Raw genomic sequence first — 26,524 nt, 5'->3', positions numbered from 1 at the left:
TGATCAGTTATCTGTATCTGTATCTATGCCTCTCCCTTCCTCTGTGCTCATGTATGGAAAAGCACCTGTTGTAAGTACCAGGTAGAATAGAGCCCCAAAACAATACAGTTTTATGTTCCATAATATCTTGCATGCAAATTGTATGTTACAGAGAAAAATTAGACAGTTCTGGTGTTAAATAAAAAACAGCCGAGGAAGAGCTTTTAAGGCAGGAAGATATCATTCTGATCAATTAGCATGACCACCTGTACAAACAAGTTATAGAATTTCACCAGTATTTTCTACAGAGTCCCATAACTTGTGGATGAAAGTTTTGGAAAGACATTCAGTTAATGATTCCAAGCGGTGGAGAATTTACCATATCCCTTTAACCTGTTCCATGGTTAATACCATTGAAAAATGTGCACATTATTTCCAGCTACAAATTTTCAAGCTTCAACTTGCAGCTATTGTATCTTATGTATTTATCTCCTAGATGAAACAGCCCTCTATTTCTAGCATTTCTCTCTGGGCAGGTACTTAACAATAGAGCTGTTCGGAAAAATCTATTCTTTTTTTTCCACAGAAAATTTCAACTTTTCAGTGAAAGTTTTTTCAACTTTTCATCCAAAAACTGAAATGTTTTGATTCAAAGCCTCATGAGATTTTTAGTTTAGATACCTTGTGCTCCCATTCTCCTCTATGGGCTGGGCTCTCAGGCTGGACTACATCTCCCATGATGCAACTCTTTCTCCCTTCTTAGTGAGGGGAGAGGTTCCATGATAGGAGTCCCTTCTCTTTTATAAACTAAATAGATTGCGCTCCTAAAGTCTCTCATTGCAAGGTATGTTTTCTAAACCTCAGATCATTTTGGTAGCTTATTCCTGAGCCCTCTCCAGTATTTCAACATCCTTTTTAAACTGTAGACGCCAGAACTGGACACAGTATTCCCGCAATGGCATCACCCATTCTAGTCCACTGGGGGGAGTGGCTCCTCCTCCTTCGCGTCTGTGGGCGGCCAATCCGCCTCACTACGTCTCCGGGGGTCGCTTGACGTGGGGAATCGGTGGGGCAATGGGAGACATGAGCTCGGGCCTGTGATCAGGACCGAACAACAAACACCGTTACGGAGCCCCAGCCCCTGGTCGGGGCGGGGCAGCAAAGAGTCTCGGGCTCAGGCCTATAGTCAGGCTTGGCAGCAAACAGTCAATTAGCCCAGGCCCTTGATCAGGGCGGGGCAGTAGAGAGTCTGAGGGCTCAGGCCTGCACTCAGGCTGAGCAGCAAACAGTCGGGCCTCCTAGCTCTGGCGAAGGGCTGACAAGCACAGGGTTCTTGCCTAAGGGAGGGGGAGACTGCCACCTATGGATTGGGGTGGCAGGCGGGACACAGGCCCACCCACTCCACTGTGTCCTGGCCCAGGGCCCTAGCAGTGGTAAAGCGGTCTGCCACCGGGACAGCGGGGATCCTGACCCCAACATGCTGACTCACTTGCTGTCAGTGTTGCAGCCAGACAGGGGTCGGCTACCCCTGGGCCACTTCCCAACTCCCCTTCATGGTGTACCTGGCTCTGTAGAGGGTCGTCCTGGTCATCGGGGAAGAAGGCCTCTGTTAGGGCTTGCAGCTCCTCCGTGCTCGGGTCAGTAAATTTTGCCCAGGGGTTGAACTTTGAATTGGACAGTCTGAGACACTGTGCTCTTTTTATGGCTGGACTGAGAGGAAATTGAGGCAGGTGCTCCTGTTGTGCCATGGCTTGATGCAAGAGGGTGCCCCAGTTGAGCCTGCCCCATTACAGGCCCAGTATAACTAAACTTATAGTCAAATAAAGAATTAAGGTATATTCAAACATACTGAGTGCACACAGCTCCCATTGACTTCAGTAGGAGCAGTGTATGGGTACTAAAGGTAAGAATTTGGCCCATTGTTAATCCATTTACAGGATACTTTAAAAGTCTATGGAGTTGAGTATGGGTATGGATTGTCTCCAGATGGTTCCGGCTTCTTAGCTTTCTAGGAGAAGGGCATCTGAAAGAGACAAAAGGAAAAGAAAATGGAGTGAATACAAAAAAATAATCTACATAGACCTTTCCTGTCTTTTTTGGTCTTGAGACTTCTGGGTGTGGTTGGTTTATTTGGCTGAGTCTGAATGAATCCTGTGCTTCTGTGAACAATATGTGTCATATACCTCCAGCACAGAAGAGACTACGCAAGCACTTGCAGAATATTGTAATGTCCTTCTAGTGATGTTTATTGATCTGGGGTACACATAACTACATTGTTAAAACAACAAGCGTTCCAAAGGATGCTAAGGAAAGTAAGCTTGATGCCTTTCACAACAACACCCTGCTTCAATTTTTAGGCCCCTAGAATGCTGCTGGAGTGCTACATTATAGTACACAAACTGATTACCAGTAACAACATCCTAGTCACCTGATTAAAAAAATTCCTACACTTCCATTATTAAGGCTGGTTATTTGCCACAAGAAAAATGGAAAACTGTCATGGCGAAAAAAGATAAAGTAATAATTTTAGATAAAAAGATAGAAATTATGGCACATTTTAAAATTAATATTAAGTTGTTTCTCATGAAAAACTTTACTATACTAGTATACTATACTTTACATATACTTTACTGAATAATAAAAAATGTGTAAAAAATTAAAAAATATGTAACTGATAGTTTAAATCCACTTAAGTACTTCTATTCAATGCACTCAACATATACAGAACAAACTCTGTAAAAAATCATTGAGGAGTCTTGCTCAGTGGCAGGCTGACCAAGATGAGACATTGAGAATGTCTAAAAGTCCCATTTTTTGGTAATAAAAATAATGGCTGTGACAAACATACAGCCTTACCTACTGTGGACAAAAGTGTTACATTGTGCTTGAAAGAAAGAAAAATACTGTAAGTGGGGAGGGGAGAGAATCAATCCTTTTATTAGAGTAACACCATTTCTAGAGTTCAGATTGTTCAGTATTCTTCAGTGGGAAAAACTGTGCAAAGAAAGGAAACAAATTACTTGGGCTTTTCCAGTCAAACACATAGCCTTCCTAGTAGTATCAAACATGAAAGATGAGGATTTAACCCAAAGAACAAAGATGAAGCTGCTATACATGTTACCACTTGGGGCTTTTTCTAAATGTTAAACTATTACTCATGATTGTGTTTGACTTTCTTGGCAGCATGAACTGCAGCAGATCGTGTTTGACATGCTACCGCCTCTGTAATGTAGTATAGATAATCCTGTCTCACTGCCCCGTTTCTGGTTCCCTTTAAGAGGACTGTACAGCAATTGCACTGGATGGGGACCCCCGAAATGTGCTTAAATTTTTTCCTCCGGTGTTTAAACAATAGTCAAGGGACAGGCTAACTTGAAGCCTTTGCATAGCTAAAGTTCATTTCATGAATGTTTAATATAAACTTTGATGTGGGATATTTTGGGAGGAATTATGTATGTTATTAACCATAGGGCCAGACCACTGGTTATTTGCTATGAAATGTGTTGTGGTGCTTACTTTCACTCTATGACATCATTAGTGAATGTTCTTTATGACCTCTACTTGTCTACTGCCCTCGCCTGCGGGTACCACCCCTGAAGGTCCCATTGGCTGCAGTTCCCCGTTCCCGACCAATGGGAGCTGCGGGGGGCAGTGCCTGCAGGTGAGGGCAGCACACGGAGCCCTCTGCCCTCCTCCCCCAGGGGCTGCAGGGATGTGGTGCTGGCCACTTCCAGGAGCGGCGTGGGGCCAGGGCAGGTAGGAAGCCTGCCTTAGCCCTGCTGCACCTGGCAATCCGGATCCGGCCCGCAGGCTGTAGTTTGCCCTCCCCTGATTTAGAAAGGTAGGAATAGGGGCAGAAAATAACAAAATGAGATTTAGCATAGAAAAATATATCGGGAAAATAATCCAAAATAAATGTATTCAGTGAGAGGGAAAAATCTCAAAGCCAGTTATGTTAAAAGACATCAATCAGTATGGGAAAAAGTGGACCACAAATTACACATGAGTCTGTGTTATGTTTCCAGGTCAAAGGAAGCCAGACATGTCTTTTTAATGAACTACACTGAATTTAACTAGGTGAGAATCAGAACAACAAGAAAACATTTAACAAAAACAAATCAAGATGGACCACAGAATGGTACCATACTTAGAAACTACATCCAGCCCACTGCATTCATAAGTCAGTCTCCAACAACTCCAGCTGCAATTTACAAGTCTTTTAAAATGTGGCACACAGACTGTTCCAGACACCATGGTTTGCTAGATGATATAGTAGCCAAAAAGTCCAAATCTATCAAGTTGTGTAATAGTCTCCCAAGAAAAACAGTGTAAGCCCCATCACCTGAACCATTTAAAACTACTTAAGCAGGAGAACATTAAAAATGTATTGTAGGTAACAATCCTGCATTGGCAGGGAGCAGGCTGGGATAAACTTTTATCTGTCTCTGATTTATATGGTCTACATGATTTTCCTGCTGCCAATAATGAATGCGTACAATGGACTTTTCTATGTTATATGTAGCATGGCCACCTAATCTTGCAATACTTTCTCCTCTTCTTTATACTTTGTTTCTTCCTCTTTCTTTCTACTTTTTCTGTTCTAAAGATTAATATTACATAGTATTACTATGTAGTATTAATTACTAATAGAGGCCAGCATCCAACATCTGTTGGGATAGTGATGACATTAGTGATGATTGAGATACAATTCATATAACTAAGTAGTATATATATCACCTACACCAGGGATCAGCAACTGCTGCTCCGGAGCCACACGCAGCTCTTTGGTTGCCCCCTTGTGGCTCTCGGCCGGGGGCACAGCAGGGCTCTGGCCCCACACCACTCCTGGAGGTGGCTGGCTGCTGGCACATCTCTGCGCACCCTTTGGGGGGAGGGGGGCAACAGGTCTCTGTGCGCTGCCCGTGCCCGCAAGAACCACCCCCACAGCTCCCAATGGCCGACTCCTGGCCAATGGGAGCTGTGAGGATGATGCTGGGGGTGGGGGCAGCGGGCGGAGCTGCCTCCCCTCCCACCAGGGGCGCGCAGAGACATGCCAGCAGCCAGCCGTTTCAGGGAGCGGCATGGAGCCAGAGACCTGCTGCACCGCTGGCTGGGAGCCGCCTGTGGTAAGTGCCTCCTGGCCAGAGCCTGCACCTCACACCCCCTTCCGCATCCCAACCCCCTACCCCAGGTCAGAACCCCCTCCTGTACCCCAATACCCTGCCGCAGCCCGGAGCCCCTTCCTGTTCATATTCAAATTCAAACTCCAGAAGTCGCATTAAAAATATTGGTGACTAGTAATAACTTTAATATGTTCAATTATTATTAGTTGATAAATTCTAACTTTACAAGTAGCTTTATGTGTGATGCGGCTCTCGAAATATTTTGGTCAAAGACAAAAACAAAAAAATGGCTCTTCTTCTTTGAAAGGTTGCCGGCCCCTGACCTTCCCAATTAACATATTTTTCTTCTTATGTGTGTGTTCCTACATGTGCCTAGATCTACACACATGTAGTAGCATATCCATTCAATCAACTCAACCCTCATAGAGAAAATCACTGTATACTTTTGACTGTGTTCAAGAGTTACTTCACTGCCACTAGAGTCAAAGGAGAGTTGATTTAATAGATTTTCAGCCCATCTCCAATAGTTTTTAGCTCATTTGGGGCACAGAAATCTGAGCCTTAACCACACAAAGCTCAGGAAATATTAAAATGTACAATTCTTGGACATAATGTCCTCCAGTTATCAGAGTGCTTGTAAAATCTGGCACCTGTCATGAACATCTGATATTCTGGCAACAATGATGTCAGCATTGATTGTTTTTGTGTATCTGTGGCTGGGAAGTCTGTAAATCTGTTCCACATATATGGGTCATTTTTGTAGTTTGTGAAACCATTCTATAAGGATAATCCCAGCTCTTGCCTTTCCTCTCAATTTGCTACTCCAAGGAGCTATATAATATAGACATTGATTTTTAAGGATGAGAGCTTTACAGTTCAGTACTTTATTTTCTTCATCTACTCAGCCTGATCAGGTCTTTGCATTTTAAAAAAAAAATCAAAATCTGATGTGAAGAGTGTCCATCTCCAGGTTTAAGATCTGGCTTTAATATTATTAATTCTGTTTACTAAACTATCAAGTGTAGCAACCATGTTTGCAATAGCTGTCTGCACCACATCAAATATTCTTTTTAGTTCATCTAGCTAGGGCTCCCTGCATGCTCAGATTGTATGATCCCACTGACCAGTGGGTTATACCTGTACCATATGCAGCTTCTCCTGTATCAAATGCACAATGTAACCTCTTGGTATGAAAAGTTAGTCTCTAAGTTTATTTCCCTTTACTTCTCACATTATTTGTTGCTTTGTTTTTCATAATCTATGTTTGGGTGAATGTACACTTGAATTACATTTTTGCAAATATAGGTTATGTGATAACATATCATATACTGCTTGTAACTCTCCCCAAGCCCCTCTTCCCTCAGAACCTTCTTTTTGTCCCAGCTAACTCATATGTGGATTAGATAGCTGTAACGTATTGCCCTCCTTTCTTCCCTATTCCATTTCTAACCTCTAGTAAGCTACCCTGATACTGTTATTCTGGTTTAGTATTTCAACCAAAATCTTCATTGGTAAATCTTTAGTGGTAAGATCTATTATTCTGCCTATTAAGAAAGCTCTAAGGATTTAAGTAATTGGATACCTAGATACTATTTGTCCACTAACCAGTGGCTTTTATTTTTATATTTTGGCACAAATTACTCACTTCAGGGTTGCTTTTTCCTTTATTTCATAGAGCAGATAAGATTATGTAGCTCTGTCACATAGAGATCTGTCTGACAGATTAAACTGAAATTGCTGATCACTTATTCAGGGCCCAATTTTGCTCCCAATTAAGTTGATGGTTAAACTCCTATTGACCTCAGTAAGACTAGGCTAAAATCCTTCCTTGAAAATGTATCCTTTTGACTTCTCCTAGTTCCTCGCTAAATGGCAACTGAATCCTTGTTTACTTAGAGATTGTTTATGCCTTTTAAAACCTAGATTTGATATTTTTCAGTGCACTGTACTTAGGATTAAGCTATTGTCAATGTATGTTGGACCTCTAGTTCTTATAGTGGAAAGATATTATGATTTCCTGGACACAACTAAGGCCTGGTCTACACTAACCCCCAAATTCGAACTAAGGTACGCAACTTCAGCTACGTGAATAACGTAGCTGAAGTCGACATACCCTAGTTCGAACTTACCGCGGTTCAGACGCGGTCCACACGCGGCAGGCAGGCTCCCCGTCGACTCCGCGGTACTCCTCTCGCCGAGCTGGAGTACCGCAGTCGACGGCGAGCGCTTCCGGGATCGATTTATCGCGTCCAGACCAGACGCGATAAATCGAACCCGGAACTTCGATTGCCAGCCGTCGAACTACCGCGGTAGTGTAGACCTGGCCTAAGACTTCTTCTCAGGTCACTCTGAGAATTACTGAAAGCGTATATAAAAATTGGTCTACTTTTCTTTTTTAGGCTTCCTGAAGCACGTTAGCTTTAGAATGTAGTTTTAAATATAAAATGCTATAAACCAAGAGAGATTTATTTAAGCAACTTCATCCATATTATTTGTTTATACTAATTGCTCTGTTCGACCTTATGTGACTGTACTAGGCCCCAGGGGAAACTTCTAGACAACTTTAAAATTACAATTTCTAAAAACTCTCCTCCTTAACTGCAAAATTCCCTTTTAGATTAAGAACTGGGAAATTTGATATTTTCACAACATCAGTTTTAAGACATTCTGAATTTTATGTCAAATTATATTTTGCTGATGCTTTCTCCAATATTCAGGACTGATTGATCAAACTCATTAGTAGAAAAATGCTTTCTTATTCAGTCTTGCAAAAGAAGGAGATTGGGGCTCCATCTTGTGGGCTTAGATTGTATATAATTTGATTATCAGGTCAGCTATTTAAGTGCCTTTCAAGGACTGGTTCTCACAAAATTTCTTTTTTACTAATCTAATGAAAGTCATAACTCACCACCACACATGTAAAACTTTGGTTTTTTATTCAGATGCACACAAAAAAATAGTCTGAAAATTAATTTGAGAGCTCAGTCCATTACAGCAGGCTGATTTAAAGTTTCATCTCACTTCAGTCAACATACGCTTATACTAAAACTCTTTTAATACTTGATTATTTTGACAAGTGATGTGAACATGGTGTACTTGTATCACCGTCTAAAACAAAATTCTTGTCTCAGCCCACTAGCACTGTGATGTTGCACTCTATATGTTTATGGAAATATGCTTATGAGTGTAAATTTAATGTAACTGGAATATGCTTTATGCAAAAGGTCTCTTGTAAGGTATCATTACAAAGCATATAATCTACTGAGTGTGTTCATCCTATTTGTATGAATGTATCATTCTTGTATCTGAAGCTAGAAATATGAAGTATTACTCTGAACTACTATTTAACTATGCAAAGTGTGGGCCATTAATGGTGGTTTAGAATTTTGATGGCTCCCATTAACCAGGACAATTGGTTATAAATGGCTCTGTTTACTTGTAAGCCTTCCTGTGTTTATGTGAGTCAGGCCAGAAAGAATGGAGGCTTGGGGTCTCACAGGACATCTGACCATGTCACCTGGTACTGGAATCCATCTTAAACCTGGTGCTTTTCCATTTAGAAGGAGGGGTGGGGACCCAGAGAGACAAAAGATTCCCGCCTTGTGCCAAAGCCATAAAAGGGAATGGAACAGAACAAAAGGGGCTGCCAGTCATGAGAAACCCCCTAGTTACCACCTGAGCAGGGACTAACAAGAACTGTACCAGGGGAAAGGATTGGGCCCAGACTAGGAAGGAGTCTAGTCTGTGAAAGAAGCTTATTGGAACATCTCTGAGGGTGTAAACAGTTTCTTAAATGTATTAGGCTTCGACTTGCATGTTTTGGTTTATTTTGCTTGGTAACTTACTTTGTTCTGTCAGTTATTACTTGAAACCACTTAAATTCTACTTTTATACTTAATAAAATCATTTTTGTTTATTAACAAACCCAGAGTAAGTGATTAATACCCGGGGGAGCAAACAGCTGTTCATATCTCTCTATCGGTTTTATAGAGAGCAGACAATTTGTGAGTTTACCCTCTATAAGCTTTATACAGAGTAAAACGGGTTTATTTGGGGTTTGGATCCCATTGAGAGCTGGGTGTCTGGGTGCTGGAGATAGGTAACCTGAGTGGTGTTCAGTTAAAGCCTGCAGCTTTGGGGTCGTGGTTCAGACCTGGGTCTGTGTTGCAGCAGACTGGCGTGTCTGGCTCAACAAGGCAGGGTTCTGAAGTCCCAAGCCATCAGAGAAAACAGGCTCAGAGATAATTCCAGCACATCAGGTGACAGTCCCAAGGGAGTCTCTGTGACCAAACCTGTCACAAGCACCTGTTCAGAAACATCAGTCAGTTTGGTTCCTTGATATATAAATGTGGAGATCAAAGTTTGGGTTACATATTACTGTTGACCGAAACAGAAGTTGGAAATAAAAGTAGCCCAGATCTTTCGGTCTTAGGTTCGCCCCCTACCCGTATCTGTCACCGGGGGTTTGTATTTTATAGAAAACTTCACAGAATCAAGGTGCAACAAGGTTTATTAAAGGGAGAAAATGACAAGGACCCCAAAAATAACCAGGGGGGAGGGGGCGAACCTAAGACTGAAAGATCTGGGCTACTTTTATTTGCAACTTCTGTTTCGCTCAACAGTTTTGGCGACCGCGGCAGGACCCCAATTTGGTTTGTAAAACTCCCTTTTATTTTTATTTCTTATTTAGACACAGCTGTAAGGGTGACAACCCATTGGTTGTGGGGTGAGGTCTCTGTCTCCGCAGCATACTCGGAGCAGAGACCAGCGGGTAGGCAGGCGTGCCGGCGGCACAGGCCGTTGATTCCCGCAGCGGGCAGCCTGAGTGCTGATCACGAGGAGTGTAGTCGCGTCCCGCTTGGCTTCAGCCATCTTGATTGAGCGAGTGGCTGGATCACTATCCGGCAGGGCCCAGGCAACGTGCCAGGGTCGGGGAAAGGCAGTAGGCCTACGGAGGGCGGGACTACCCCGTTGTGACTCCGAGATTATCTGACTCCCTTATACCGGGAGGGAGGGACAGCTTCGGACACTGTCCCAGGGGCTCACATACCCCGACGCACTCAAGGAGGGGCTTGGAGTGCGGAGTTGCTGCACCAAGCAGAGGTGACAGCAGTAAGCTGGAATAGTCTTTTAGGTCCTGGTAGCCGGAAAGACTCGGGTTGACCATGAGTATGCGGACCTTAGGAGCAACTGGCTGGGAAGCAGAACAAAATAAAAACTCCTTATGTGCAGGTGTCCATCATTTTGGGAAAGGCAAAAACCCGTGGTCCGAAGGGTTGTTTAAAGGGCGGGAAGCATTTAATGTGCTATCCCGTAGATGGGAAGCTATGGCTAACAATAAGCCTAAGCCTTCTCGGAACGTAAAGAAGAGGGCTTTGATATATGGGCTATATATGGCCGGCCTGGAGCTCCATAAGAACGGAGAAACGCAGGCCACTGAAATCAGCAGCCTCAGATCCCAGTTACAAACACGGGATCAGGAAATAGAAAAGTTGGGATATAAGTTAGAAGGGCTAGAGGCACAAAACACTACTTATGTGTCACAACTGGGACGTTTAGAGCACCAAGTCCAGGACTTAATAACCTCACTGGCAAAGAGGGAGAAGGAAGCTCTCTCCCTTCATACCCAACAAACAGAGTCCCAGGCAGCCATCAGGGAGCTCCTCAAATAGCTGGGCTCCAGGGAAAGCAGACCCGCTGATCACCTAGAGTGCCAGCATGAACTAAGGAAGCTAAAGAAAAAGCTTGGGAAAACTCGGGGTCTTTTAAGAGCCGTCAGTAAAGCTCCGGTATGTAGAGGGGAATCCTCTCACAGCAGCCACAATAGTAGCTTCCCAGTATCGGAAGAGGAGTACGTTAGAGCTCCTCTTAAGGCAGGAAAACCAGCAGCATTGCCAACCGCTCCACTGCAGGAACCATGCGAGGAGGGGAAAAGCCTTCCTATGGCCCCAGTGACTACCACTGTGATCAGTTTTGGCCCTGATGCTAATCGTCCAACAGAAACCAGGCAGCAAGTAAAAGCATATACCCCTGATCAGGCCCGTGCTATGGGAAAAGCTCTAGGCCCCTTGAAACAGCGTTAGACCGGCTAGCTAAAGTCTGTGCCCTCCCCAAGATCATCAAGGAGGATGTAGCAGCATTAATTAGGGAATGTATGGCTGGGGAAGACTTTGGGGCTCTGCCCATGTATATACAGGTAGCTGATGTCCCATCCTGCATGAAACTATATGAGGGAATATGGAAGTTTTATCACCCTAGTCAGAGTAAAATAGGACGCTACTATTCAGAGCGTCAGCGAGCTGGAGAGCGGCCTGAAAAGTACTTGAGCCGTAAAAAGTTACTATACTGGCTAGCGGGTGCAGAGTCATGCGACACCCCAGAATTTGTGGAAACAGCGTTCCAAGGTCTAACATCGACTATGAGGATCGCTTTAGAACCCATAAGTCCAACCAACCTTTTCCTTAAAGAACTTCAGGATAAAGTGAGAACGGCTTATGAGCTACAGAGAGAAGCGTTCCCCACTGTTCTCAAGAAGCGGGTGTCTGTGGTCACCGAAAAGGGGAAGGAGTTCACGAGAAGCTCCAAGACCAAAACAGGGAATCTCCAGCACCCAAGGAGCCCTGCTGCCCAAAGACACGGTTCATCTAAACCTCTCGGGGAAGGTCCGTCTAGAGAAGATGCCAGGTCCTTTCGAACCATGATCTGGAGACAACTGCTCCAGTTTGAGCGTAAGGAAGACATAGATGGGCTGTCAACTAATGAACTGTTGGAAAAATTTATCAGACATAGAAAAACCCACGAGAGCCTGCAGTCTCCAGCATCTCCAAACCTCTTATGAAGGGGCCGAGCCCGCCCTTGCTCCCCTGTTAAGGCACCAATTGACTTAGACCAGTGGGGACGGCCTATTACTACGGCTTCGTTTAAGGGTGGGTTTGGTTATTTCCATCGACAAATGTTGGTTGACACCGGCGCCTCAGTCTCCCTCTTAAGTTCCTGTGGAGACCCCAAGGTCAATCACATTCCGATATTGTTACGCAAAATGCTGGAGGATTACAGTGGGGAAAATTGCTCCGTTCCATTCACAGTACCCATACTATGTACAATAGCAGCAGTGACTACTCAGGCTACCTTTGGTATCCAGAAACTGCCTGACAGCCAAGGGATTTTAGGCATTGACCTCCTAAAAAAATTAAACATAGTAGTGGACCTTCCTAACAAACAGCTAACCATAGGAGACAGAGACAATCAATATGGTATTATCCCAGACTCTCATAGGGTCTCAGCGTTAAAGGCCCCTGAAGAGCTTGCTATACCTCAACTGGAGACTGACGTTAAGCATCTAGTCCAAAGACACCTTAGAGCTTTCGTGAGCAACAAGCTACAGTGTGGACAGATACAGGCAGAAGTAAGGGTAGATGGACCTGATCCACGATCTCTGAAACAATATCGGTACCCGACAGAAGCTGCAGAAAGTTTAAAGACAACGATCGAGGCACTAATGCAACAAAAGGTGCTAGTTGAAGTAGAGAGCCCCTGCAACTCGCCCATTTGGCCGGTGATGAAGGCGGACAAGAAAACATGGCACCTCACCGTGGATTATAGGGCGTTGAACCGGATAACCCCTCGCTTAGCCCCAGTAGTGGCGAAGTTCAATGATATCATGGCCGCCATTACCGCAGGTGCCAGATATTTCTCAGTGCTCAACCTATCCAATGCTTTCTTCAGCATCCCATTACATCGAGTCACAGCATAAGTTCGCTTTCACCTTTGAGGGACGCCAGCTGACTTTCACCCGTGTTCCACAGGGCCTACACAACGCCCCGAGTATATGTCATCGTCATATGGAGAGGGATGCAAGATCAGGACCAAGTGTTGAGTTATGTGGATGACATCCTGATTGCCACGGAGAGTCGGGAGGAGAATCTACGAATTCTCAAAGTACTCCTGGATAAAATCCATTCCACCGGATTTCTAGTTAACCCAACAAAGGCCCAGCTTGTGCAACCTGAGGTCACCTATCTAGGCATCCATCTATCCCCAAATGGGAAACAGCCAGATAGACAGAGAGTTGAGCTGATTTGCAAGCTGCCGGCGCCCAGGGATATCACAACACTGTGATCGTTCTTAGGCCTCACAGGGTTCTCCAGAGAATTTATAGGAGGCTATACTGCCATCGCGAGACCCCTCTATAAACTGCTTCAAAAGGGCCAAGAGTGGGAGTGGGGAAGCATCCACCAAGACGCATTCCAAACCCTGAAGCAAGCACTAACAAAGGCCCCAGCTCTAGCTTTTCCTAGGCCAGAAGACCCTTTTCATCTACAGCTGGCCACAGATGGGGATGGAATTAGTGCAGTGTTGTTGTAGGATCAAGGTAGCGGACTACGACCAGTCGCCTATGGATCGAGAGTTCTCTCCCAGGTGGAACTGACATTCAGCCCCTGTGAAAAGGAGGTCCTAGCACTGGTGTGGGCAATCAGCCATTGGGAATATTTGATGGGATTGGCTCCTGTTATTGTAAGAACATCACACACACCCATTAAATACGTCATATCAGGGAAGATCAACGAGGGACGAGTGTCCTCCCCTCGACTCGCTAATTGGACCCTAAGCTTGGTAAACCGAGACATCACGGTATGCAAGTCGCCTCAGTTTAGCATCCTTCCTTACGCATTGCTGTCGGAAGGGCAGAACCATGAGTGTCCTTTACCACCGTCAACTCCGATGATTAAATCTCCCTTCAAGGTGGAAACCAGCTTCCTAAAAATCAAGGAAATAAAATTGACCATATGGATGGTGGATGGCAGTTGTTATCATCAAGACGGCCAGATACACACCGGATATGCTGCTTTACAACCAGTCTCAGGAAAAATACTGCAAGGCACGGTAAGACCGTATTCGGCTCAAGCAGCTAAAATAGTGGCAGTGGTAGCAGTTCTGTAGGAGGAGGAGCAGGAAGAAGACGTGTGTATTTGCTCAGACTCAGATTGGGTGATTCGGGCTCTGAGCGACTGGATGCCGGTGTGGATCCAGAATCAAATGCATTCGTCGGACGGAAAACCCATAAAGTACGCCAACTATCTCCAACATGCCTGGAATCTAGCATCTGACAGGAAAGGACGTACTTATATGTGTAAAGTGAAGGCTCATTGTAAGGACCATACGGAAGCATCTAAATTAAACCACCAAATGGATCACTTAGCCAAGCCGCTTTATTAGATGAGAGCCATCTCTGGAGACATACGCCACCACCCATCTCCAAGATTCAGCCGTTGGATCCTGATGTGAATAGTCAACTTGACATTAAACAGCTTCAACAACAAGATCAACAAATCAAAAGCTTGTTGGGAAAAGGAGAATGCAAGGGGTACTCTATCTACACAGACAAGCATGGACTTATTTTAGCCTGTAGGAAGAATGACAACAACGCATTCCCGGTGGTGGTGATGCCCAGCGGTCTAAGAAAAGAACTGGTCATTCTAGCCCACCAGCAGGGCCACTTTTGTCCAGAAAAGATCATGGCGCGCCTAACGTCTGTGGCTTGGTTACCAGAGATCTGGAAGGATGTCAATACCCACATCCAATCCTGTCTAAGATGCGTAGAGAATAACGCAACATCTAGAATTGCCAAGGGACCCTTGCAGCACCATCTTATAGAAGGCCCTTGGTGCAAGATCCAAATCGATTATATTGGCCCTCTTCCCTGCACTGGCAGAGGCCATAAATACTGTTTAGTAGTTGTTGACGTTTTTACCAAATGGGTAGAAGCTTATCCAACAAAGAATTGTACTGCCAAAACAACGGCTAAGGTCCTTTTAGAAGAGACCTTTTCCAGATTTGGGTTGCCCTTGGAAATGGACTCAGACCAAGGTCCCCACTTCGTTGGTGAGATCACTCAGGTGTTGTGCCAAGCTTTGGGAGTAAAGCAACGATTACACATTGCAGGCCATCCCCAAAGCTCTGGCTCAGTTGAGAGGACTAATAGAACTCTAAAAACTGCACTGAGGGAAGTCATCTCCTTTCAAGGGAAGGACTGGGATATAAAACTCCCTCTTGTTCTTATGGCTATTAGATCAACCATAGCTTCTCATGGCTTTACTCCATTTGAGGCCATGATGGGAAGACCCATGAGAGCTCCAGAGCATTGGTGGGTAGGAGGGCAGCCCCCAGATGAGTACCAGCCTAGATTAAAAATAGATGCCTACATGACTCGTATATTACATGACATCATTAATATACAGCGACAATTAGCTGCTCAATTAAAAGCCAACATTAAGGTCATGGATAGGAAATTAGGGCATGTAAAGGCTATAGAATGGGACATAGGAGATAAAGTTCTGTATAAGTACTATTCTGACAAGGGTCACGCTCTAAGTCCTAGATGGATAGGCCCAGCTGTAATTGTCAATAAGGCTAGCCCCAATGTGTATCAGGTAGAAATACCTGATAAAAAGAGAAAATATATAAAATGGTTCCACTCAAGTCAGTTAAAACCATGGAAGGGAGCTGAGCCAGGTGTCCTAAAACAGTAACAAATGTTGTTTCTATCCATCTGCAGGAAAACTTCATCCGTCGAACATTCTGGATGCTCACTTTTGTAACATATGTAAATAGTAATGTGTATGTACAGCCTAATGAACATCATTTTTGTAATATCAAACTATCATGAGATGTAAAAACCGGGTGGGCTCCTCCCAAATTTCTTGCAGCTTTGGAAGCTGTCCGTAGTATAAATCGCGTTAACAATACAGTTCCTGTAATGATTTATACGGTTCAGGACGATTGTCAGTGTGATCTAATCTGGGTTATGGAGACTGAAAATATTGCAGGCAAGGTATATGGTACAAAACCCATTTCCCGTAACGTGGAAACTAGTGAGACTGGCCCATTGGGACAGGTTTTGTTGCCTTTTAATAGCTGTATCTGGAACCTAACCTTACCAGCACAGCAATGTTTTGGGGGACCAGTCACATCAAGTTACTACCAATGGTGTATGTGCCTGACTTCTGATATTAAGCCTTCCCTAGAAGTGGGAGTCTCCCGATTTAAATTTGCCATCCGTACTCAGTTTCACCTGTCATCTATGTATATAAGGTTGCATACTGCTGTGCAGTCGTATGGAGTTATCGTTAATTGTGGTAGTAGCCCTTCCCAAGTTTGTAATCCCTCTAGTGTTAAAAACAGTTTTTGTTCAAGTGAAGAACCAGGAGTAATATACATACTTAAATGTACCGGTGAGCTTGTGGCCAATATAACATTTAAGGATTTTGGGATCTGGTCCCTAGCGGGTCCTTTCGGGTTACTCCAAACCATGGAGGTAACTGTAGTACCACCCCCGTATATTAATCGCGTTGGCCCTCTGGTTATTAATCAAAATCTAAAACGCATGGTCATTTCCAATCCAATATATTCTATCAAAAGGGTAATAGTGGATGCACAGGCCCTAATTTCTGGTATTATGTCCAACTGCACCCCGTTTGTAGCACCATCCGTCTCAGGTTGGGAATCATGGCTTCTAAGTATTAAACCCTGATACATCGGGGGAAAAGGGATTTAACTGCCAAAATTTTGGGAGGTGCAGGGGCAGGCTTGGGAGTTGTCAGTGCCCTTGGAGTGGGGTCCCTGTCAGCAAAAATGGGAACATTAGGACATGAGGTGGCATCTTTAAATCAGCCACTGATGTCTGCCCTTGACAAGGTGGTGGATCTGTCATACAACATCACTAATGTAATCAAGTCGTGGTATGCCAAGCAATTGGACGATTGGCACTGGGTAGAAGAGGCTTTTGAAATTTTGGAAAGCTCCTCTGCTTGGTCACTTGCATGTGTTCAGGTGCAATTGTAGCTACAATCTATTGCAAGTAATATGCTAAGATCTGGACTTCAAGGGATCCTCCCTATAGAAATTAAAAATAAGGTGATGGGAAGTGTCTCCCCCTTTGAAAAACAATACTCGGCCTGGTGGGAGCTTATTGATTTCTACTTCCTCCCTGACATTCAACAGATAACTGCCAGAATCCTAACAATCACTAATGCCACTGTCCTTTGGGCACACCCTTTGCTCACCTTGGGTATAGTAGCTTTAAACTCGGTCATGTTACCAACCGACATCCCAAAATGGGTAACTCCCATGGGTGAAGAATACCATGTTATAGACGTGAGTTTCTGCCTATGGAGGCAATCCATAGGATACAATTGTCCAGTTGAAGTAATACCTGGGGCTCATATTTGTTTAAGTCCAAAGGAAGGAAGGTGCCATTATGAGTTGCGTCCACAACCAAGGGTTTATTCACAATTAGCAGTTGTTAATGATCATTGTGTTTGCATAAGAAGTACATGTAAATATTTTACCATTAATTATCATTATAATGTGTCAAACCCTGTTCAATCTAATCTATGTTTATGCTTTGTGTTGACCATTGAAGGATGTGATATTAGATTTAAATCAGAAAAGCCAACATCGCGTACTATAAGAGTAGCCTATTGCTTATACGAGCATTTGGAGCCTGTAAGTTTGGGCATCAATGCTTCTCTTTTAAAAGATCTTGCTAATCACCCGGATTTGGCCCAACAAATTGAAAGCATGTGGAAGCAGGGCAGGCTCACTATGTTGGCTGTCCATCACTCCTCCAACCAAATTAGTGCCGTTTTAAATAGAGTGCTCAAAACAGCAGGAGTAACTCATTGGTGGAGTTCCTTTTTCTCCGATCCAACCGGTGTCTCTGAGAAGTGGCACTTCCTAGCGCATCCGTTTTTTATAATATTGTTTGTACAGTTAGTTCTGTTTATCTTATTGGTATGGTTGTGCATTTGGACCAAGGCCAATCTAAAAAGGGTCGAATATCGGTTTAAATATCCTAGTATGCCTTAAGGTTGTGGTGACTTCAGGTTATGTAAATAGTTACTTCCCCTCGTCGCCAAGGAGGGGATTGTAGAGGCAAAAATCTTGAGGCCATCTTGGATCCTCTAAAGGACAACTAGGCGTCCATGTTTGTGAGCCTTCTTGTTCCTTCCCCACCCCAGTTTGGTGCCCTTTTCTGGTTTAGGCAGGAAAATGGAACTGTCAATCACATAATCTGCCCAGTAACTGGGAGTCTATATAAGGTAGTGTTCAGATCAGATCGGGGCTGCCCGTCTGAGTGGCAGAGTGCAGAACATACAATTAAGGGTAGGCCATTCGCCTCACATGGGTTATTCTTGCTAGGGAATTTCTCTCTTACACACACTCATTCCATCTTCTGGGAGATTTGCACACCACATGCACGACGACGCAGATTCGCTCACGTAAAGGGCAGAGGGAGGGTAGAACTCAACAACTTACCTGAAAGAAGCTTGTCCAGCCCTGCTTCAAGATCCTGCTTTCATCCAGGGGATCCAGCGACCTGCCGCGCTGTGCCAGCCTAAGAAGAAGAGAGACATTGGTACCACAAGCTGCTGGAGATGGTATTGTAATCATTGTGTGTCTGCTTGTACAGTTCCCTATTGATACAGCCTGTCTTGTTCGCTATTTGCCCTGTTATCACCTGTTTCCCCTCCCCCCTGGTTATTTTTGGGGTCCTTGTCATTTTCTCCCTTTAATAAACCTTGTTGCACCTTGATTCTGTGAAGTTTTCTATAAAATACAAAACCCCGGTGACAGATACGGGTAGGGGCGAACCTAAGACCGAAAGATCTGGGCTACTTTTATTTCCAACTTCTGTTTCGGTCAACATTACCAGCAACACACAAATAGTCACTCCCCATAAATAATAAAAGAAGAAAAATCTTGCTCAATTATTGGCTCAATGGCATCCTTTGGCAATGAGTTTCCAGTCTAATTCCACATAATGTAAAAAGGTATTTCTTTTTATCAGTATTGAATTGGCCACCTTTTAATTTCATTGAACGTCCTCTTGCTCTGTGTTATTAGACTGGGAGAGCATTTGTTCTTCCTATCTACCTTCTCCAGACTATTAATTATTTTATATATTTCATTGTGTCTTCTGTTATTTGTTTCCTTTGTAAAGTAAACAATCCCAGTCTCTCTACAGATAAGTCACTCTATGCCGTTAATCATTCTTGTCACCCTTCTCTGAACCCCCTTTAATTCTGCTGCTGTAGCTCATCAGAGAGAGATCGCCTTGGGATATTGGGTGGCATAGTCTACGATCACCAGTATGTATTTGTATTCAGCTGCAAATTTTTCTACCAGGCCCACAAGGTCTACGCCTATTCTGTCAAAGGGCACCGCTACAGTGGGCAGTGGCACCATTTGGATCTTTCTCTGACCTGTCCTCTGACGCTCAGGTGTGATGCATAAAAGTCCTACTCCTCTGAAAAGTTCTACTCCAGTAGAAATGCACACTCATTCTGCTGAGTGTCTTTTCTCTCCCCAGGTGACCCTCACATGGTCTAATTGGAGCACCCCCCTTCAGAACTTTCTTGGCACTAGCAACTGCATTGTCAAGTCCCCCACCTTGGAATCCTTTTCAGCCCGATATGCCCTTTCCTCACCCAGCTCAAAATCGTGCCACTGTTTTAATTGCTGAGGGTCTAGTACTGTGTCATCATAGAATCATAGAATATCAGGGTTGGAAGGGACCTCAGGAGGTCATCTAGTCCAACCCCCTGCTCAAAGCAGGGCCAATCTCCAGACAGATTTTTTGCCCCAGATCTCTAAGTGGCTCCCTCAAGGATTGAACTCACAACCCCGGGTTTAGCAGGCCAATGCTCAAACCACTGAGCTATCCCTCCCTGCATGCAGGCAAGCTGTTCATAAACTTGACCCAAGGTTGGGTTATTCCTTTGTTCTTCTATTAAGTCTGCCTCACCAGACAGTAAGTCCATGTTGAGAGGTGTTACACTGAGCCAACGAGGGTTAAGCAACAAGCAGGCTAAGTGACCCAAAATCAACCTTTATGTTCATATTAGAAAAGTACTGAAATGGTAAAAGAGGACCATTCCCGGAGATAGTTACCAAAGCCATGTTAAGTAGACTGAATTCTTTAATACGTATGCATGTATTGTTAGAGAATCAATGGATGTCTGTGTTTACCTACGTCTTGTTAGAAGTTTAACAATGTGATCTAATTAGCTTGTAAATGCTAAACTTCAGTTCCTGTCTGTAATGTTTCATTATTATATTCTATTGATTCAGAGATCAAAAAGGAATTTATGTGGAACTGATGGTGTAATAATATCTTCATTTCTTTTCAAAATGTGTGATGCCACATTGTAAAACTAGCTGTGAACTGCCTGAATGATTAATTGCCTTATGCTAATGAAGGCAACTGTTGCAGCCCTACGCCCTGTCATGGCGTCTGGATGGCCAATTGCCGGTCAGAGGGTCACATCGGTGTCGTGTGCAGCACCTTGGTGCTGAGTGCAGTGCCTTGGTGTCGTGTGCAACACATTGGGGCCGTGTGACCATTCTCGAACCTTCCGCCTGGTCAATTGTAGGTCACATTGGTACCGTGTGCTACAATTCCAGCGGGCCGTGTGCATAAGCCTAGTGTGCCGTGTGCAGTGCCTGTTACGTAGAGGGCACCAGCTCGGAGCCTGGTTGGTGTAGGGGCGGAGAACCAATTAGATGCTAGCACGTGCAAGGGTCTTCGAACAAAACTATGTCTCTGGTCTAAATCAGCAGGAGTGTCCGCGTGTTAGCTGGAAGGCCTGATCACCCTTTTAGCCAGGATCTCCTCCGGATTTAGCTAGCTCGTGTCATGTTCTTTTGGATTACATCTCGTCATGTCCCTGGTGTCTGTACTGCTGGTCAGCTGCGCCTGGAGTGTGGTATGCATATATTAAGTTTTGTAGATATTTTGTTGGTTAGGCCCTTTTTCTGTATTACTTGGTACCAAATCTCCTGTATAGTGTATAGAGGGCAAATGGTTACAGTTTACTCAGTTTTATATACTTGTTCCGGCTTTTGGTAAATAGTTGGTTGTAAATTATCTGATTTCTTGTTGTTAACTGTATATAGCTTGTTTTATACTACTGCTTCTTTGTTGTAAGTGTAAATAGACTGTTTTATAGTGCTGCTCTGGTGACAGTTTTGGTTGGTCACTTGTTTCTCTTTCAATTGAGTTTGTATTGTTAGTTGATAAAAGTGCTCCTCCCCAGCCCAAGTTGTGATTTGTTCCCCATCAATAAACAGCCACCTGTTTTTGAATTACAATCTGCCTCCGTTTTCAATTTCCCTCCTCCACTCGAGTATTTGAACCTGTATTGATTTCGGACAGCAACTAGTTACCAGAGTATGCCAGAAATAGAAATTACTTCAAAGCAACAATGTATATTACCCATTCTTCATCCAAAGAATGCCTGGTGTGATCACTTGCTGCCAAGAGGTTTATCAGCTGAGCTTCAGCTATAAAAGAACTTTGGGACCTGATCCTTACTATCTCAGATCTGCTTAAACTTTGTCAGGGGTAGTTCAAGTCGCAAGACTGAGGTCTCCAGGTCTACCCTGGAAGAATTTGAACAAACTCTGAACATGGACTGCCTATTGGAATATAACCTATTGAACTGACTCTGGAAGGGCTTTTACAAATTAGCAGCCTCGTCATCTCTACTATGAAACTGACCTAAGAACTTTATTCATATCTGTATGTATAATGATCTCTTAATCATAGTAACTGTTCCTTGGCTGCCTGCTATTGCTGGTTTTCCAGGACTCACTTCAGCAGTTTCTCTAAATCCATTTCTGCTTTTTTTCCCCCTCTCTTCTCTGGCCTACTTTCGGGCCTGGGATACTAATCTGCCCGCATTCTCCGCCATGTCTGATAGGCTGCCTGGCCTTCTGAGCACCCTATCAGTTAGTGCACCTGACCTCTGGCTCCTTGCCACTCTGCCAGGGCCCTGTGGAAAGCAATACCAGCAGGGTCATCCCTGCAGAGAGTCTAAGTCCACCGCCCTGGGTTACTTCCTATCCATATGTCCCTTTAATTTGGAGCATGGCCCCTTTTCACCAAACAATGCTTAAAGAGTCCAAATAAGCAGGGCCCTGCAGGACCTGCTGGTTCCTAAAAGTGGTGGTGGTTGGAGAAGGCACTTCCTGAAGGCCTCATCCACTCCGGGGTCCCACCTCAGATTCAACCATCTGTCTGGCTTCCTGGAGAAGGATTCATCTCTCCTGCAGCCTCTCCACCTCTCTTTGCCTGGGCTTCTGAGCTCCTTTTAACCCACTCCTCCAGTGGGAGCATGCTCAGCAGATCTTTAGGAGCAGGGCTACCTGGGCCCAGTATTGATTTTTAACCCCTTTGTGATGTTGCACTCTATAAGCTTTTATGAAAATATGCTAATGAGTTTAAATATAATGTAACTGGAATAGGCTTCATGCAAAAGGTCTCTTGAAAGGTATCATTACAAAGCTTATAATCCATCTGAGTGTGATCATCCTATTTGTATAAATGTACCACTCTTGTATCTGAAACTAGAAATATGAAATATAACTCTGAGGGCCTATTGTAATTATGCAAAGCGTGGGCCATTAATGGTGGTTTGGAATCTTGATGACTCCCATTAACCAGGAAAATTGTCTGCAGATGGCTCTGTTTTACTTGTAAGTCTCCCTGTAATACGTGTGTGCTGGCAAGTGGGTAATGAAGCGCGGGGGAGGGATAGCTCAGTGGTTTGAGCATTGGCCTGCTAAACCCAGGGTTGTGAGTTCAATCCTTGAGGGGGCCACTTAGGGATCTGGGGCAAAATCAGTACTTGGTCCTGCTAGTGAAGGCAGGGGGCTGGACTTGCTGACCTTTCAAGGTCCCTTCCAGTTCTAGGAGATACGATATCTCCATTATTTTTTATTTAAGTCTTACAGTGAAATGTGATCATGTCACCTGAACTGGAATCCATCTTTAACCTGGTGCTTTTCCATTGAGAAGGAGGGGGTGGGAACCCAGAGAGGGACAAAGGATTCCCACCTTATGCAAAAGATATATAAATGGGTGGAACAGAACAAAGGGGGCAGCCATCATGAGGAATCCTCTAGCTACCACCTGAGCTGGAACAAGGGCTGTACCAGGGGAAAGGACTGTGCCCAGACTAGGAAGGCATCCAGTCTGTGAAAGAGACTTTATTGAAACATCTCTCAGGGTGAGATTTTATCTGTACTCAGTTGTATTACTCTATTAGGCTTAGTTTGCGTGTTTTATTTTATTTCACTTGGTAATTCACTTTGTTCTGTCTGTTACTACTTGGAACCACTTAGATTCTACTTTCTGTATTTAATAAAATCACTTTTTACTTATTAATTAACCCAGAGTATTTATTAATACCTGGGAGCGGGGGGGGGGGGGGCAAACAGCTGTGCATCTCTCTCTATCAGTGTTATAGAGGGCTAACAATTTATGAGTTTACCCTGTATAAGCTTTATACAGGGTAAAACGGATTTATTTGGGGTTTAGACCCCATTGGGAGTTGGGCATCTGAGCGTTAAAGACAGGAACATTTCTGTAAGTTGCTTTCAGTTAAGTCTGCAGCTTTGGGGCACGTGGTTCAGACCCTGGGTCTGGGTCTGGGCAGACTGGTGTGTCTGGCTCAACAAAACAGGGTGCTGGAGTCCTAAGCTGCCAGGGCAGGAAAGCAGGGGCAGAAGTAGTCTTGGCACATCAGCTGGCAGTTCCCAAGGGGGTTTCTGTGATCTAACCCATCACATCCTTCTTTCCCAATTTGGGTTTGTATACTCTATCGCAGAGACATATGCTGGAAGTCTCATGCTGTCGCTAGTAGAACATCCTTTGGGTTTTTAAAAATGATAGACAATTTTCCAGTACAAAAAGTAACGACACCGATTTGATGTCATTTTATGTTAGATCTTATTCTGACAGATGATGAATTGAACTAAAAACTGATGTTTTAAGTGAGATGCTAGATAAGGATAAGGACAGTAAAACAGTCAATTATGATGCAGAAAAAGAAGTAACCAATAAATATTTATGTTCTGTATTTGGAAAGAAGTAGGATGATGTATTCATATTTTGCAGTGATAATGAAATACTTTCTATTCCAGTAGCTAGGGAGGATGTTAAATAGCAATTATTAAAGTTAAACATTTATCAATCTGCAGGACTGTGTAATTTGTACCCAAGAATATTAGAAGAATTGACTCAGGAGCTTCCTTAAACATTAATATTGATTTTTAACAAATCTTGGAACAGTGGCGAGGTTCCAGAGGACTGGATAAAAAGCTAATATTGTGCCAGTATGTTAAAAGGATGAATGTGATGATCAGGAAAACCATCGACTGATTATCCCGACATTGCGTCCCATATCAGCCTTTCCATGATTTTGTCTTGGATCAATCAGTAAAGAATGAAAGGATGGTAGTTTAATTAATGCCAATCAGCATGGCTTTATACTTTGTTAAACAAACCTGATATCACTTTTTGAGGAGATTACATGTTGGATTGATAACGGTAACTGTGTTGATATAAGATTTCTGTAGGTCATTTAACCTAGTCCTGCACAACATTCTCATTAAAAAAGCACTATACAAAATCAATGTAGTCTATATTAAACTGAAAGTTGACAATAACTAACAGTAAATGAGGAATCATTCTCGCATGGAGGTGTTTCTAGTGGAGTCCGGCAGGGATATGGTTTTGGCCCAATGCTATTCAATATATTTACCAACAATCTGGAAGAAAATATAAAATCACTGTTGGTAAAATTAGCAGATAACATAAAATTGGTGGAATGGTAAATGATAGAGACAGGCCAGTTATACAGACTGATTTGGATCACTTGGTAAAGTATGCTAATTTGAACAGCAGCAGCAGTTTCAGATGGCTATGATATAGCCATGGTGGTGTATAGAAAGGACTTCCATCTTGAATGATCTCTTGCAAGTTTTCTTTCTTTGGAAAGAATCAGTATGGGAGGGTTTAGGCTTCTTAAATCCCTCAAAATTGCATCTTCCAACTTCATTCATGGTCGGCCACATGCTCTGCTTCCTTTCATCTCAGCTCAATAAACCTTCTATAAAAGCAGACCTTCTGCACATTGGACATGACCCCACGATTGCAGTCGTCTTATTCTCAACTGGCGCAAGACTGCAACTTGCTGGGGGATTGTCGAAGTATCTCCTCATTTATGGGGCAGGGGGGGAAAAGCGAATTAGAACAATGTGTTTTAATACAGCCAAATGCAAGGTCATACATCTAGGAACAAAGAATGTAGGTCACACTTATAATATGAAGGACTGTATCCTGGAATGTAGTGGCATTGAAAAGGACTTAAGGGTCATCATGGATAACCAACTGAATATGAGCTCCCAGTGTGATGTTGTAGCTGAGGGGGCTAACACGATCATTGGATGTATAAGTGGAGGAATATTAAGTAGGGGTAGAGACGTATGCAACATTGTATACTACAGGCAGCAGATGACTTCTTTCAGAACACAAAATTCTATTCAATGACAAAAAAGAACATTAACTGTAGCTGTTGTGACTGGGAGTATCAAGAGCTGAATTTCTACTTCTTTCATCCTAGGAAACATAGCAAAAAGATCAGGTCGAGCCACTAATGATAATAAAAAAGAACAAGTTGAAATCAAATCTTCGTTCATTTGTCGTATGACATATATGTTCAAATTCTCTATTCTGTCCTGATCACATAGCAGCCCCATTGCTGGTAGTGCCTCGCTCCACTCAACTGTCCATGTTTTATAAGATAGGCATCTGTAAAAGCTACACAGAGATTGAGTAGACTCCAGAAGTCGCTGTTGTAGATTTGTAAGAATCACGTCTGTGTACTCTTTCAGCTGGCTTAACGAACAGTTCTTTGTCAACTTCACTTAAGGATTCATTGGTCAACTTCTGGACTGAAGTCTTTGCATCTTCCAGTATGTTTTTAATTGATATCTCTCTGATTGATCCAAGTGTAGCTTGTATTGCTGGACAAAGATCTACTACTTTGTAGCGGATGCCTGGATGACATTGTTTAATGACCCAAGTGGTTTCAACAGTAAACTTACAAGAGAGAGAATGGTGATTGTCTTCTCTGCAATAATGGTTGCAGTAATTTTAAGACACCAGCCAAGGATCGCTTGTGAGAAAGCCGGGTTTTTTTCGCAGGTTGGCCTAATTTAAACTTCAGTCCCAGAGCATTGTCTATTTTTTCCACAATGTTCAGTCTTTTTGGACTCTTCTTGAAAAAAGTCTATAACAAAGACATTAAATGTATGGCTTTTAAAATGTCTTCTGAAGATTCTGCAGCTCGAACTAGTGCGAGTTGGAGTAGATGTCATTTGCAGTGCGTATAGGAGAGATTAGGGTTACACTTTTTTCTGAGCAAAGCTTATTCTCCATGTCTTCCAGATAAGTTTGCAGCTCCATCAAATGTACAAGCTGACATCTGTTTGGGGTCCAATTCACAAGCATTTAACTCTTCTAAGATGTGGGTTGTCAGAGATGCAGCCAGTGTGTCTTCTATAACCTGAACATC

At 43.5% G+C, this 26,524-nt stretch overlaps 1 protein-coding gene across 1 annotated transcript; it reads left to right on the top strand.

Moving 5' to 3' along the window:
• Positions 1-13,899: 13,899 nt before the first annotated feature.
• On the top strand, positions 13,900-15,631 carry LOC135873841 (protein NYNRIN-like). Its single transcript, XM_065398454.1, has 2 exons — positions 13,900-13,985; positions 14,302-15,631. Exons 1-2 carry the CDS (start codon positions 13,900-13,902, stop codon positions 15,629-15,631), a joined length of 1,416 nt encoding a protein of 471 aa, XP_065254526.1.
• The last annotated feature ends 10,893 nt before the right edge of the window (positions 15,632-26,524 follow it).

Source organism: Emys orbicularis, chromosome 2 (assembly GCF_028017835.1).
Source record: "Emys orbicularis isolate rEmyOrb1 chromosome 2, rEmyOrb1.hap1, whole genome shotgun sequence".
NCBI classification, from domain to species: domain Eukaryota; kingdom Metazoa; phylum Chordata; order Testudines; family Emydidae; genus Emys; species Emys orbicularis.
This window is presented reverse-complemented; position numbering and strand designations above follow the sequence as displayed.